The sequence below is a fragment of the Danio rerio genome, chromosome 16 (genome assembly GCF_049306965.1).
Source record: "Danio rerio strain Tuebingen ecotype United States chromosome 16, GRCz12tu, whole genome shotgun sequence".
NCBI classification, from domain to species: Eukaryota; Metazoa; Chordata; class Actinopteri; order Cypriniformes; family Danionidae; genus Danio; species Danio rerio.
Genome location: NC_133191.1, coordinates 16,407,920 through 16,422,680, shown reverse-complemented (window position 1 = coordinate 16,422,680; position 14,761 = coordinate 16,407,920). Strand labels below are relative to the sequence as shown.

The window sequence follows — 14,761 nt, the reverse complement described above, 5'->3', positions numbered from 1 at the left end:
TAATGGTTTTGTAGGCAATCATGTGCATTGTCATATATCAGGGCTCTTTTTTAATTAGTGATTGTGTGTGTGTGTGTTTGTGTTTTAGGTTTGACTGTGCTGATAGGCAGTTTCATTCAATAGCAGCAGCATGGCAGGCACGGATGGAGAGTCCAGCAGATGTGAAGGAGCTCATACCAGAATTCTTCTACTTCCCAGAATTCCTGGAGAACATGAACGGTTTGTGTGTTTCTCTGATGGAAATCACACTGGGTCTGGAATGTTTTCAATGAATTTTGAATTATACAATGTCATGTGTGCAGGTTTTGATCTGGGATGCCTGCAAATAAGTCAGGAGAAGGTCAATAATGTGTTGCTTCCACCTTGGGCATCTTCACGGGAAGACTTCATCAGGAAACACCGTAAAGCCTTGGTGAGCAAACCACACAATGACAATACTCACTAACTATGATTCCATACATAGTTGAAAAAAAATGAAATATTGCTTAAATAATTTGTGAATAAATCAAATTTTTAATGTGGGGGTGAGGATCCATCTCAGACAAAAATGAAAGTCGTTGCAACTAGGGAAACCACTGTAGCTCTTTTTATCTGTAGATAATAGATGAGTTGCATCCTATTTTATTATTTTTATGTATGTTTTAGAATATTTAGAATATCATACTTAAAACAATTTGTCAAACAATATACAGTTTATCTTAATAAATAAAATAATTCACTAATCCATATGCACTTAGAATGACAAATTAATTTAATCAGCTCAAAAAACAGTTCTTTTCCCCAGCCTGTTTCCACACCATTCCCCATCGTTCGACTGTCACTTTACATTAAAATTATTTCATCCTTTTTACGCCTTTTACATATTGTATATTCAATTCACCGTTTGTACATTTTCCTTATTATAACACAGGCCCAGAATCTGCATGGTACTACAAACAACCACTGACTGAATTTTCACAATACATTGCTCATTTTGTTCTTTTTTATAGTCACCTCTATTCATCATGTTACGTCCCTTCCCCTTTTTGGTCTAGGGTTGGGGAAGGAAAATAACAAAGAAAATTTAAATTTAGAATTTGAGAAAAAAAAAGAAGACCAAATTAATGAATTGTGTATAAATTAAATAATCAAATTTTGAGGGAACACTTCAATCCTGCCTCAGAAATGTGAAACAACCACAAGAGTAAACTTAAATTATTTTATTATTTGGTTCTTAAATAAATAAACAATAAATGAAGCATAAAATCTCAGGAGAAAGATTAACCAAAACAACAAACAAAACAGGTCTAGCTCAGGAGGAGTACTAAATAACCTAATTTCAGTTAAAAGAAAAGAAATGAAACAACACAGGCTTTCCTCAACTCCCTTACTATCAATAAACACAGTCAAACAATTTCAAAAATAAAAATGGCACCCTCTCCCTCCAGCTTCAATTTTTAAATCAAAAAGTCAGACAAAGAAACAATACAATTACCTTTTACGTACCACACACAAAAGAATATATGTATTTAAATAATAACTCAGAAAACAGACACACTGCCTGTAAAATTACACAACGCAGAAACAAGCAAGTTTCTCAAAACACAGAAACTAAAATTGAACTCACTAGCCCATTAACTCCTTTTTACAAACAACCAGATCAACACCCACAACAATCACGAGTCTGGAGCAGGGGAGAAGTGAACCTCTGCTTAGTTTGAGATGCACTGCTCTTTTGTAGCAGCGCATTACTGCAACACGCTCCATTGATGAGCACCACCTGGGCCCAATCAGCTCTACCTAGTGAGCAGGCAGAGAGACACCGTGAAAGTAACAGAAAAACACACAACATAACCACTCCCAATGGGCAGTAAACACACAAATAAATAATAAATAAATAAATACATCCAAGGGATGTAACAATCAACATATTCCTTTAAAAAATATTTTTATTCTACTTTTTGAACTGATTGCTATTTAGACATTGTTAAAATCTTTTCCAGACTATTGCATAATTTCACCCCACATATAGACTTACTCAAACTTTTCAAAGTTGTCCTTATTAAAATATTGTTCTTTTTTTCTATTATATCAATCTTGTCTTTCTACAAAAAATCTTTGTATGCTTTTCAGAAGCTATTTATTCCTAGCCTTAAACAAAACTTGTACCATTTTAAATTGAACTAAATCATTAATCTTAAATTTTAAAAATAAATAATTTTGTATGTTCCTTTTATCTCAGATCTTTTTGTTTGGAAATTGTTGCTTATTTTTTTCAAAATCAGTTAGGTTAAACTTTTTTGATGGCTACTTTGACTCAGACATTGCAAATGGACCTAAACAACATTTGAGAAACATTTAGTGAGAATGGGAAATTGGTTCACTAATTATTCAATGCAGTGTGTTAAGACAAAGTCACAAGATCAATATTAAAATTTTCACTGCATTTTTGTTGTATAACAATATCTCTGCCGTGAGTGCAAATAAAGTATTTCATTTTTCAAACCTTACTTTCTACTTCAAATTTCAGTCTTTTTTTATTTTCTGGTGTATCTCAAAATCATGAACTAAACATTGCATGATTGTACCAGTCCTGATACCTCACAGTCCTAAAGGAAAAAGTTAGAATTAAACAAAGAGGTCAGATTGCAAGAACGATAATAAAACTCACAATTACAGGAAATAAAGTCACAAGTCTGAAATAAAACAGTCAGAATCCTGAGATGTTTACTCTGAATTCTGAGAACAATGTCAGAGCTGATATATATATATATATATATATATATATATATATATATATATATATATATATATATATATATATATAGCAAATAATTGCTATTTAATAAACAAATAATTGTGAGATAAAAAGTCGGAAAGGATAAATTGTGGAATAAAAGCTTGAAACTGCAGAAAAAAATCTGAAATGTAGTACAAATATGTATACTATAAATGGATTTTAAAATTCAAGAAGAAACAGCTAACATGTAGCTGCAAATTAACAGCTAAATTAAATTTTTGTCTCCTCAGAATTGCCACTTTGTGTATCACAATTTCAACTTTTAAACTTACATGAATGTTAAATTTAAAATGTGACAAACTTACTTGTAAGTACTATAGTCAAAGTTACATAAAAGCCCATAAATTTGCAGCTTTGTGTGGAGCAGAGTTGTAATTCCAAGAAGGAAAAAAACTGAAGGGATTGTTCAACCAAAATGAACTTTCTGTCATCATTTACTCACATTTTACTTGTTTCATCTGTTGAACATGAAAGAAGAGGTTTTGAAGAAAGCTGACAACCTCTAACCACTGATTTCCATAGTAAGACAAACAAAAACTATGGAATCAGTGGTTAAAGGTTTCCAGCTTTCTTCAAAACCTCTTTAGTGTTCAACCAATGAAAAAGGTGAGGGTGAGTTAATAGTGAGAACAGTTTTATTATTGATTGAATCTTTTATAACTCATTGTGAGGGGGAAAAGTCAGAATTGTGAGCTGTGAACTCAAAATTACTAGAAAAGGGCTGAATCACGAGTTAAAAATCTCAGAATTGTGAATGTGATATATAATATATAATGTAGGCTACCAATGGAGAAAATTTTTTGCCATGGATGATATTGTTATAAATATTCTCTTGTTTTCCACCTAATAAGCACTTTTCTTGTGTATATGTATGTTTAAAGGAGAGTGAACATGTGTCTGCTCACCTGCATGAATGGATCGATCTCATATTCGGATATAAGCAACGGGGACCTGAAGCAGTGGAGGCTCTTAATGTCTTCTACTACTGCACTTATGAGGGTAAGAGACCTCTTATGAGTTCACATTAGCTGTTTCCTGAATGGAAAATATGACTGATTGGTGTGTTTTTTGGCCGTCAGGTGCAGTCGATCTGGATGCCATTGCTAATGAGACTGAGCGCAAAGCCCTGGAAGGCATTATCAGCAACTTTGGCCAAACACCCTGTCAGCTTTTAAAGGTAAGACTTCAGACAGATGTTTCCATCTCTAGTTATCATAAGCCTTATATTACTTGACCTCCCAAGTCTGGATAGTAATGTTTTATTGGCTTAAGAAGGTCAGAATATCTTTGTTGTCATTTTCTATTTCTTGTTACAGGTACAGATTTCTTGGAACAGATTTCTTTACACTTAGCTTTCAAGTTATCACCACAAAACATGTTTCAGACCTTCAAGACTTTGTGTGCTGATTTTATTGTAATTGATCAGATTTAGGCAATAAAAATGTCCTTTAGACTTGTTAGAGTTTTAAAAAAAAATTAATAAAAAAATAAAAATTTAAATCTCACAGTGAGATTAACCAGTTTTTTTTTATCTAGCTTGCATCTACCAAAAAACAAGTCTTACCAATCTAACAGCTTGGCAAGACTTGCTAATGTGTTAAATTGTGCTAGCAACACATATAACACAATAACATGTTAGCAAGACATTTATCATTCCATTAATTCATGAGCCATAGTGCTAAAACTTGCTTGTAACATGATAACCGTTAGCAAGAAGCAAATTGATTATAGAAACGTTTTGGCCTTGCTAACAATATGTTAAACATGCAACGTGTTAACTAGTGATGACATGCTAATTTAGGGAAGTGTTTAAAAATAACATTAAAATGTGCTAGCAAAAGCTAAACTATGTTAACAATGTGTTAAAAATCCACTCAGTCTGCCAAAGTATGCTACTAACAAGGTAATTCTTACATGTAACATGTTAAAAATGCTAACATGTGAATAAATGTTAGCAATGTGATCCATATTAAGAATGTTACCATAATTACGATCAACATGTTAATTAATTCTAGCATAAAAATGGTATAAAACTAGCCACCTTAATTCATGCTAACAATATGTTTAAATGCCAAAACTTGTCAATTTATACTACAAAAGTGCTAACAAAATTAATTAAAAACATTAGTTCATGTTAGCAAAAGTGTAGACATGTCAGCAACATGCTAAATAATACTGTTTAATAATTTTATCTCTTTCTTGCTATTTTCATCTTATTTTTTGTGATATTTTTTGTTTTATTTTTGTGGTGGTTTACTTTGTTTTATTGTCTAGTAATTTCTTTGTGCTTTTGTCATTTCTCATAATTCTGATATTCTGATATTTCTGATTTGTCATTTCCATCTTTCGGATGAGAAGTAAAACCGAGGTCCTGGCTCTCTGTGGTCATTAAAAATCCCATGCCACCTCTTTTAAGGAGTAGGGGTGTAACCCTGGTGTCCTGGCCAAAATCTCTCCATCGGCCCTTACCTTGGCCATCCCCATCCACCAAATTGGCTCTATCACTGTCACTTTATTCAACCAATAGCTGGTGTGTGGTGAGCGCACTGGCAACGTTGTCCTGTGGCTTCCGTCGCATCATCCAAGTGGATGCTGCACACTGGTGGTGGTGTGGAGAGACCTCCCTCATGATTGTGAAGCACTTTGGATTTTTTTATACATAAATACGCATTACAGTATATTATATTACATTACATATTTGTTTTTCATGAAACCGTTATAGTTTTATATGGATTTCCAGTGAACAATCTACAGTATTGTAGATAATATAGCCTCAATGAACTCTCTTTGTATTATCCAGGAGCCTCATCCTCCACGTATGTCAGCAGAGAACGCATTCAGGCGTGCGGCCCGTCTCGACATACTGCCACCAAACCTCTTTGATCAGCTCAGTAAACTCAGATCTTTCAAGGAGGTAAATCTACGTTTCTCAATATTTTTATTTGAATTGTATAATGAACAGTGTATCTGTAATGGTTTGATGTATGAAGTTTCTCTGTGAATGAGTTTGTGATCTGTTTTGCAATGAGTTTTGATGTTTTTCTTGTAGGTGGTGAGTGATGGCCTGGCATTAGTGCAAGCTGTGGTGCCCAGAAATCAAACCCGCTCCTTTATCATCCCAGGCTCTGACATACTGGTAGGATTATTTAACGGATGGATTCTCTTGTGTATTGCTTGAGAGGGATCAAAAACAAGCACATAGTCCTGGATTTGTATTGTGTAAACAAATGCTAATACAGTGGCTTTAAAGAGATGTAAAATTTGGACCATAGGCTCATTTTATGCCATGTTTAAAATAATACAATAATTTAACATTTAAAAACAATTGAGTTGACAATATTGTACAAATGCACTCACACATTGTATAATGATGCCGTATTTATCATAACACTTTCTATAGAATGCTCAATAATATGACGCGATAACATAATGAGATTTTACAGTGTTTTTAAAAATCATTTTATTAGAATAGCAATATTTGGGTTGTTTCATTGGGGGGCGACGCGGTGGCGCAGTAGGTAGTGCTGTTGCCTCACAGCAAGAAGGTCGCTGGTTTGAGGATCGGCTGGGTCAGTTAGCGTTTCTGTGTGTAGTTTGCATGTTCTTCCCTCGTTCGCGTGGGTTTCCTCCGGGTGCTCCAGTTTCCCCCACAGTCGAAAGATATACAGTATAGAGTAATTGGGTAGGCTAAATTGTCCGTAGTGTATGAGTATGAATAAGTGTGTATGGATGATTTCCAGTGATGGGTTGCAGCTGTAAGGGCATCTGCTGCGTAAAATATATGCTGGATAAGTTGACGGTTCATTTTGCTGTGGTGATCCCAGATTAATAAAGGGACTAAGCCGAAAAGAAAATGTATGAATGAATGTTTCATTGGAAATCAGTAATCCTAGTACAACTACCTTGAAGCAAAATTTATTAACCTTTTAACTGCTTCCTTTACCTAATGGTTAACCATATTTTGACTGTTTTAAATAATGACTGTTAAGCAGGTCGCACACCAGAAGCGGCGCTTGGCCAAAATTTTGGTTGTTGTTGGTGGGGCAGTTAAAGGATTAAGAAAGCATTTTAAAAGTAAAATGGAACTGAATTAAATATTAATATTTATGCATTAATGTAGAATGTGACTCAGTTTAAAAAAATAATTACAGTAATTTTAAGTAATTTTCTTTTTCTTTTTTTCTTCTTTTTCTCATTAAGTGTCTGTCATCACAGTGGCAATGTTAAGGTTTTACATTTAAAGTATAGTTTTTGAGCAATTATAAACAACATTTGCCCTGTAAATGTTTGATTGTAATGACTTAAAAGATTATATAATTTTTTCCATCTTTTATCAATAGCAAGGTTTTGTTAAAGATCACTGGTTTTTATACTTAAAATGTACATATGCATTTATTGAAAAGTTTAAATGAAGTTATTAAACTCCTTCAAAAAATGTAAAAAGAAAGTAAATAATGCTTTTAACATGTTAAGCAATGTCAATTCATGTTAGCGTTGTGATCCATATTACACACGATACCAAATTCATGCTAGCAAACTGTGAAACATGCCAGCAGCAATTATGCTAAAACATTAACTGCAACAGCTAAAAATATGTTGTGTTAAAAAAGGAAATCAACATTTAAATTAATGCCTGCATCTTGTTAAAACATGCAATCATCGTCACCTTGGAATTATATCTGCGTTCTGAATGATTTTGAGATAATTAGCTTTAAAGTTTTTGCATTCCATATAGCAAACATAACATTTTTTTTTTTATATAAAGTCCTAAAATGCAAACAACTTATTAAAAAAACATCCAATAATGTAAATAAGTTGTCATTTAATAAGAATATGTCAATAACTCAATTTTGAAAAAATGTCAGATAGAACCTTACAATTCTAAGGTGATGACATGGTAAAAATGCTAGCAACTTTAATTAATGCTAAAAACAAGAAAATGAAACGTGAGAAAATCCATGCTAGCAAAGTGTAAACCATATTTAAAAAAAAGACTTCAGTCTTCAGTATTACATGTTCCTTCTGAAATGTATTTCATTTTAATTATCAATTTAGTAAACTAATTGATGTATAACAAGTTTAAAAGAAAAACAATTGAAATGTCTTTAATCTCACTATACATTCATTCTCACTCCAAGCGTCGTTTTTTTATTGAAGTTAATATTTAGTCGCATTAATTTTTCTTTCGCTGAATAGCATTTTTAATAATCAATAATGGCCATTATAAAAGTATAACGTACTCTAAGTTTATACATTATAGGACATAAAGTCAAGCAATCAGTCAATGTACAGAATGTACATGGTTACATTAATTATTAACTAATTGCGCTCAGCCGAAACACGTTACCTGAGAACAAATAATAATTAAAAAGACCAAAGTCGGGGAATATATCGTTAGACAGAGACAACAAGATGAATAAAATATCACATTTAACAAACATAGTGAGATTAGATCTAGCGGGAGATGCTTGACGCGGATTGTTTTCATTCTAAAACGCCGTTTTAAAACTAAAACGCACTAGTCTAAACGAGGCCTAAGGGCCTGTTTACACCTGTGGTGTAGATGTCAGGCCTTGAGTGTGTTTTAAATGGTTCTTGTGCTGTTTTGCTAAGGTGACAGTGAGTGCTAATGGAATGATAGGCACTCATAGCTGGCTGCCCTACGACAAGAACATAGCCAATTACTTCACCTTCACCAGAGACCCTTCTGTCAGCAACCCAAAGTAAGTGTGAACATGCACAAATACTTTTTTTTTGTTGTTGAAACAGATGACATAACTATCCACAGTGATGTCATATTATTTTAAAAGCCAAGAGGCTCTGTTTTGGCAGAAAAATCGTTTTTTTTTTATGGCGACAACATTGATTTTTGGACAAATAATCAAAACCTTTATAGCAGCATATAAACAGCAGCTCTTTGACATTAAGCTCTGGTGGTTTGGCTGAATGTTTTTCAGTCGAAATTGCGTCCTTTGTAGTAAAAGCTCATTTGTTTTGCCAAGCCATTCTAGTTATTTATGAGCGGTCTGCTTACATGTGTCGCCTCTGATGCTTGAACACAGCATTCATCTATTTCAAAATGTTCTCCTGCTGTTCTTGCCTGCACGTTTGTTGGTACTAACCTTTTGTTTGATCTGTTTTTAGGACCCAGCGGTTCCTCAGCGGGCCGTTCTCCCCAGGGGTGGAGATGGGGTCCCAGGTGCTGGTGGTGTCCAGTGACGGCCGTCTGCTGTTCAGCGGGGGGCACTGGGACTGCAGCCTGAGGGTCACTATGTTAGGCAAGGCCAAGCTGGTAGGCAGGATCTGCCGGCACATAGGTGAGAAAAGACTCTGAGCTACACACACATACTCAAAATAGTGTTGAGATGCCAGTTGTAGGCTTTGGAATGAGCTTGATGGAGTTGTTGAAATTTATCCTAAATAAACTGATCTGTGGTCAGTCAGTAAACAGCTCTTCAGATGGATGGTGAAAATTGCATTCGCTCTATTAGGTACAACCTGCTTTACTGGATTGCTTTAAATGGATAGTTTACTAGCGATGTAATGAATTGAAAATTCTTGTCCGAAACTGACATTTCTGGGTGCACTTGGCTTAAAACTGAAACAACTCTTTTTATATATAATTATTTACTATTTTGGTTAGTCACTTTATTACATTTTTAAAGACTTATAATTTTAACTCAAAAACTTTATTTACTTTTCTAATTTAGTGGAATTTACTTTGAAAAAATAATAAAGTGTTATTGACAGTGAAGTTATTAACATATTTTCCTCAGTTTTTCTCTTTAGGTCAAAAACAAAAACAGACATTTCCAGCCAATAATTTTCAGCGGCCCAAAATTTGATGCATCCCCTTTAAATGAAAAAAGTCAATCAAAAAATGTTAGGTCTTATGGCCCACTCATAAACAACTTTTTTTTTTAATAATGTCTTTAATAAATTTTTAAGCAATACGGAACAAACAAGTGAACAGAACATGGAGGGAAAGAAAAAAAATGTATTAAAAAAAGGGGGGCGTTAATAAAAGTAGCGATATTGGATATTCATGCACCACAAACCTTCACAAGATCTGACATTGTTAAATCATCCCTCTGATGATTATGAAGGTTATGTTTAAACCCATATGTAACAAAAATGGATCCCACCTCTCATGGAATAAAACATCTTTGCCATTTGAGACACAAGTTAAGTCGTCCAGTGGTACATATTCAAGTATTACCCTGTGCCATAAAGACTTTGTAGGAGTTTTGTCCGTTATCCAGTTCAGGAGAATACGTTTTCTTGCACAAATTGTCAGGAACTTACAAAGTGTTTTTTTTTTTTTATGTTTGTCCATATTAATCTAGTCGAATATCTGCTTAGGGTCACAACCAATTTTAATAGATAAAATTCCATTAATTTCTTGTTCAATCATGGCCCAGAACTTTTGAATTTCCCTGCAAAGCCAAAAACAGTGAACAAGGTCTCCTTCCTCAGTTTTACATTTCAGACACATTGGTGACAACTCCTCTTTAAACTTGTGCCTCCGTGAGGGAGAGATGTGAGCTTGATGTAGAAAATTCAGTTGCATTGCTTTTACTCTGTTACATACACTTAGGGACATTGCATTTTTTCAGGCTTCTTGGAAATTTGTGATTTGATTTGTATATCATTTGATTTGTATATCCTTTCCCATGTCTCTTTCAAGGAGCCCGTATTTAAAGAGACAAAATCCTTAAGGACTTTGTAGAAACAGCTTGTGGAATTGTCCCTGTATGAAAAAAGTTGTCTTTCCACAACTGAATTGTCCTGATTTTCGAGTATTGTAGTGTCTTTTTTTCACAAAGTCTCTTAGTTGCAAGTAGAGAAAAAAATCTTGTTGCGGAATATTATATTTATTGGTCAGTTTGTCAAAAGATATTAAAATATTTCCATCAAACAATTCATGTAATGTGGTGAGACCTTTTTGTAACCAGACTTTGAACTGTGGGTCTTCAGTTCCATAAATAACTATTTTAAAAAATTTAAATATAACTGAAATAATCATCATTATGATATTTTTTCCCCAAAATAGAGCAATTACATGTAGCCATTACAAGATGTGTGCACTTTGTTATTTAAGCAGATGGCCATGGTCAGCAGCAGTGTTGGGGAAAGTTACTTTTGAAAGTAATGCATTTCAATATTGAGTTACTCCACAAAAAAGTAACTAGTTTTGTTATTTATTTACTTTTTATGGTAAGTAATACGTGATGTTACTTATAAGTTAGTTTTGCGTTACTTTTTACTACCTGGCTGAAGCTTGGTCTCTTTCAGAACCTTTTCTTTCTTTCTTTATTTATTTTTTTAAATAGAGAAGCTCTGCAATTATAAACACGCTCTATAACCTGCACCTACATTTATATTTTTAACTGAGAACTTTCTGACCCCAGAGCTATACTGTATATGCCGTATATATATACAGATTAAGTGTTTGCCACTTTTGTTCTATTTGTAATATCATTGACACAATCCCCTTTTCCTTTTCCTTGATGTGTTCAAAATAATGTACTCATTCTGTCAATGACTGCGTGATTCATTGTGACTACTTTAATTTTAATTCAACTAGATATTTTTGTAAACTAATTAAAATAAAAGTAAGTCATTACATTTTTTTAAAAGTAACTCAAATATTATTAGTTAGTTTTTAAAAGTTATATGTTACTTTACTCGTTACTTGGAAAAGCAATATTATTACGTAGCTCGCGTTGTAATGCGTCACCTCCAACACTTGTCAGCAGTAATACTCAGATAGACAGGCAATGCTACACTAGGACTTTTGCTGCTTGTTCAAGCTACTTGCATAAAATGAGTTGAAACAACACAATCTTTAATTATTGGCGGGGACAACGTAATTGTTTAATGGTCAAGCCACTCAAACTTGTAAAAACCAAATTAACTTATTCAATTTGTGTTAAAACAACATGAAGAAAATGTGTGGAATGCAGCATTGCTGGTACTAAGGGTACTGTGCTAGAATGATATTCCTCAAACAGCATACCCGCAGCAGCATCCTAAACAATGAAATAAGGCAAAGTAGATCTACTGAACTTTTTCATGTTGTTCCCGCCAAACTCTGACCCAACCAACAAGAAACCAAACATGCAGCCGAAATCAAAACTCATCAGACAAGACGACCATTTCACAATGTCCCTCTGTCAAGTTTTAGTGAGCCTTGATATTAGCCAGAAGTAGAACAGGTGTATTTAATATAGTGGCTAGTAAACATATAATCAGATTAAGTCTTGATGTGCACTTTTGTGGGTTACAGATGTGGTCACCTGCCTGGCTTTGGATCTGTGTGGAATCTACCTCATCTCTGGCTCACGGGACACCACCTGCATGGTCTGGCAGGTCCTACAGCAGGTTTGTTATCCCAAAATACATGTGCTTTTATATAATATAATAAATACCAAAAGACAATGAGGATTAATCCATTTAATCCCAGTGATGACTGTCTTTTTTGTAATGGAAAAATTTAAAGTGCTGTTGTTGGCATTGGGCAATAAATTCTTTGTTTAAATAAAAAATTTGAAATGTTTTAATGTCACATAACCAGGGGTTCGTTTCCGAAAACCATTGTTAGCCAACTAAGGTTGCAAGTTCCGTCATTACAAACATAGTTTGTTGATTTGGTGTTACCAAATCCATCGTTCCAATAAACATTCACAAACTTGTACACTTACAACTACACCTCTGGAGCTGTAGTTAGAAACATAGTTCCTGGCCATGTTCTATTTGCCGTTATCCCCCCTATTCGTTTAGAACATTCTGAAATTTAAACTTGGAATTGAAAAAAAATAAATAAATCTTCGTGTTTACAATTGCACTCCCTTCGCAGTGCACTTTGAAAACATTGATGTCATTTTGAAAACAGTCGTGGCTTTTGACGAAAGCTATAGGTGACCTATTATTTAAAAGCGGAATTTATGTTGCGTCTCCAAACTTGTGAAAGCAAAAAACATAGCATACGTTTATGCTTTTAATTTATAGTAGGCTATTTATTAAGTATCTGAACTGTATTTGACATAGTCCTGTTGGTTAGAACATTTCTGTAGTGGTTTCCATGTGTCAAATTGTAAAAGTAGACTATTCAATAAATAAATAAACAATATCCTACTTAATAATAATAATAATAATAATAATAATAATAATAATAATAATAATAATCATTATTATCATCATTATCATCATCATTAATATTACTAATGTTATTATTAAAGTATGTTTTTTTATTTCCTAATAAATAATACATATTAAATTTCATTTCTTAATAAATCGCCTCATTGTTTGTTTATTTATATGATTTATATATTAGATTAGAGTATGTGTAAGCTTTTGTATGATTTATGTGTAATATTCTCAAAAATATTGGTAGAGGAAACATAGGCTCTATGTGTGCCATTTACTTATATTTTAATTAATATGAAAAGCGAGTGCATGTTTTTACCAAAACTAATATTGGATTTTTTTAATGCGTGTTCATGTAAAACCATATAATTTGCACAAAGAAATGATAGTGTTCTTTTCTAAAGAAGTTGTTACTTCACCCTGTTTAGAGCATCATTATGGGCGTTTTACGTTATAACTAATGTGGTTCAAACGATGGATCTGGGACAGAGAAACTACGGGTATTGGGAAACACTCGTCACTACATCGTTCTTTACTCAAACGATGCATTGTACTATGATAGTTCAGCCACGAGTTACATCATTGTTTGGGAAACGCACACCAGATCAGTTTGCTGTTTCCTGCTTGTACATCTCAAAGATATGGGGTAGACATTTGTTAGCGGTTACCACTGTGAATGGTTAGTTAGTATTGCAATTGTTATAAATAATAACTGAAAGCAATTGAAATTGAAAATAGCTAGGTTTGGTGTACCCAAAATCTGTACACTACATTTAACCCATTTAAGTAATCACGCACACACACACACACACACTCACACCAGTGCAGTTCTGACTGCCAATCAGTCAGTATTTTGGCATGGTATAAAACCTGAATTAACCTACGTAATACCAAAGAAAGCTTGATGTTTGTATGTTAGAGAGGTCTAAGGAATAAAATGTATTTTGCAAGGGAAAAAAATAAAGTATGATTAGGATTAGAAGTATGTGTTAATAGATATCAATTAAATAATTGAATTCAAATTAAATTGAATAGACATGAAATAAGATGTACATTACAGGGAAAAAAAAAACAGACGTTATATCTATATTATATATACAGTCTATATTTTATTAGAATATTTAAACTTTGCACTGCTGATAAAGAAAACATCCAAACAATTTTTTTTTTGTCACCATTTAGGGTTAGTTTTTTATTTCAATTCTTGCTTTTTTTCAAGAAATTGAAGTGACGTAGTAATGTACAATGTATAAAGTTACAAATGATGTTTCTATTAAATAAAAGGTATTATTTTTAGCTTGTAAAAAGCTTGGTAAAAAATGTTTTAGTAAATTATTCAGCAAAATATTGTGCATTATGAAATTTTCAACATAAAAATAGAATATTTCTTGATCAAAGAAGGATCGTGTGACACTAAAGGCGGCAGTAATACTGCGAAAAATTCAGCTGTGATGATACAGAAAAAAATTATATTTTCAAATATACTCCAATTAAAATTCTTTAATTTAAATTAAAATATTTTAATATTTACTGTATTTTTTGCACCTTATATTTCAAATATTTTCAATTTTGAAAGGTTGATTATACAACACAAATGTCTGAAATAAAAAATACAGATGAATATAAAACTATTAAATCGAATATGAATATATGATCTTTCTTCCACCAGGGTGGTTTCTCCAGCGGCTTGTCTCCACGGCCCATTCAGGTGCTCTGTGGGCATGATCAGGAGGTCACGTGTGTGGCCATCAGCACTGAGTTAGATATGGCCATCTCGGGGTCGAAGGTCAGTCTAAATCAGATCAATCAGAGTTGAGCTTTATTGCATTACTG

The 14,761-nt window shown here is 33.3% G+C and overlaps 1 protein-coding gene across 4 annotated transcripts in view; it reads left to right on the top strand.

The window, feature by feature from the left end:
• Positions 1-14,761, top strand: part of nbeal2 (neurobeachin-like 2) — a 178,256-nt gene that overhangs the window by 153,345 nt on the left and 10,150 nt on the right. For all 4 annotated transcript variants that reach the window (XM_073925966.1, XM_003200162.7, XM_073925967.1 and 1 more), the window contains 10 exons: positions 89-219; positions 303-412; positions 3,661-3,778; positions 3,859-3,956; positions 5,580-5,693; positions 5,829-5,915; positions 8,393-8,502; positions 8,924-9,096; positions 12,069-12,163; positions 14,598-14,714. In XM_073925966.1, coding sequence (XP_073782067.1) covers positions 89-219; positions 303-412; positions 3,661-3,778; positions 3,859-3,956; positions 5,580-5,693; positions 5,829-5,915; positions 8,393-8,502; positions 8,924-9,096; positions 12,069-12,163; positions 14,598-14,714 — 1,153 coding nt within the window. The remainder of the gene's footprint in view (positions 1-88; positions 220-302; positions 413-3,660; positions 3,779-3,858; positions 3,957-5,579; positions 5,694-5,828; positions 5,916-8,392; positions 8,503-8,923; positions 9,097-12,068; positions 12,164-14,597; positions 14,715-14,761) is intronic.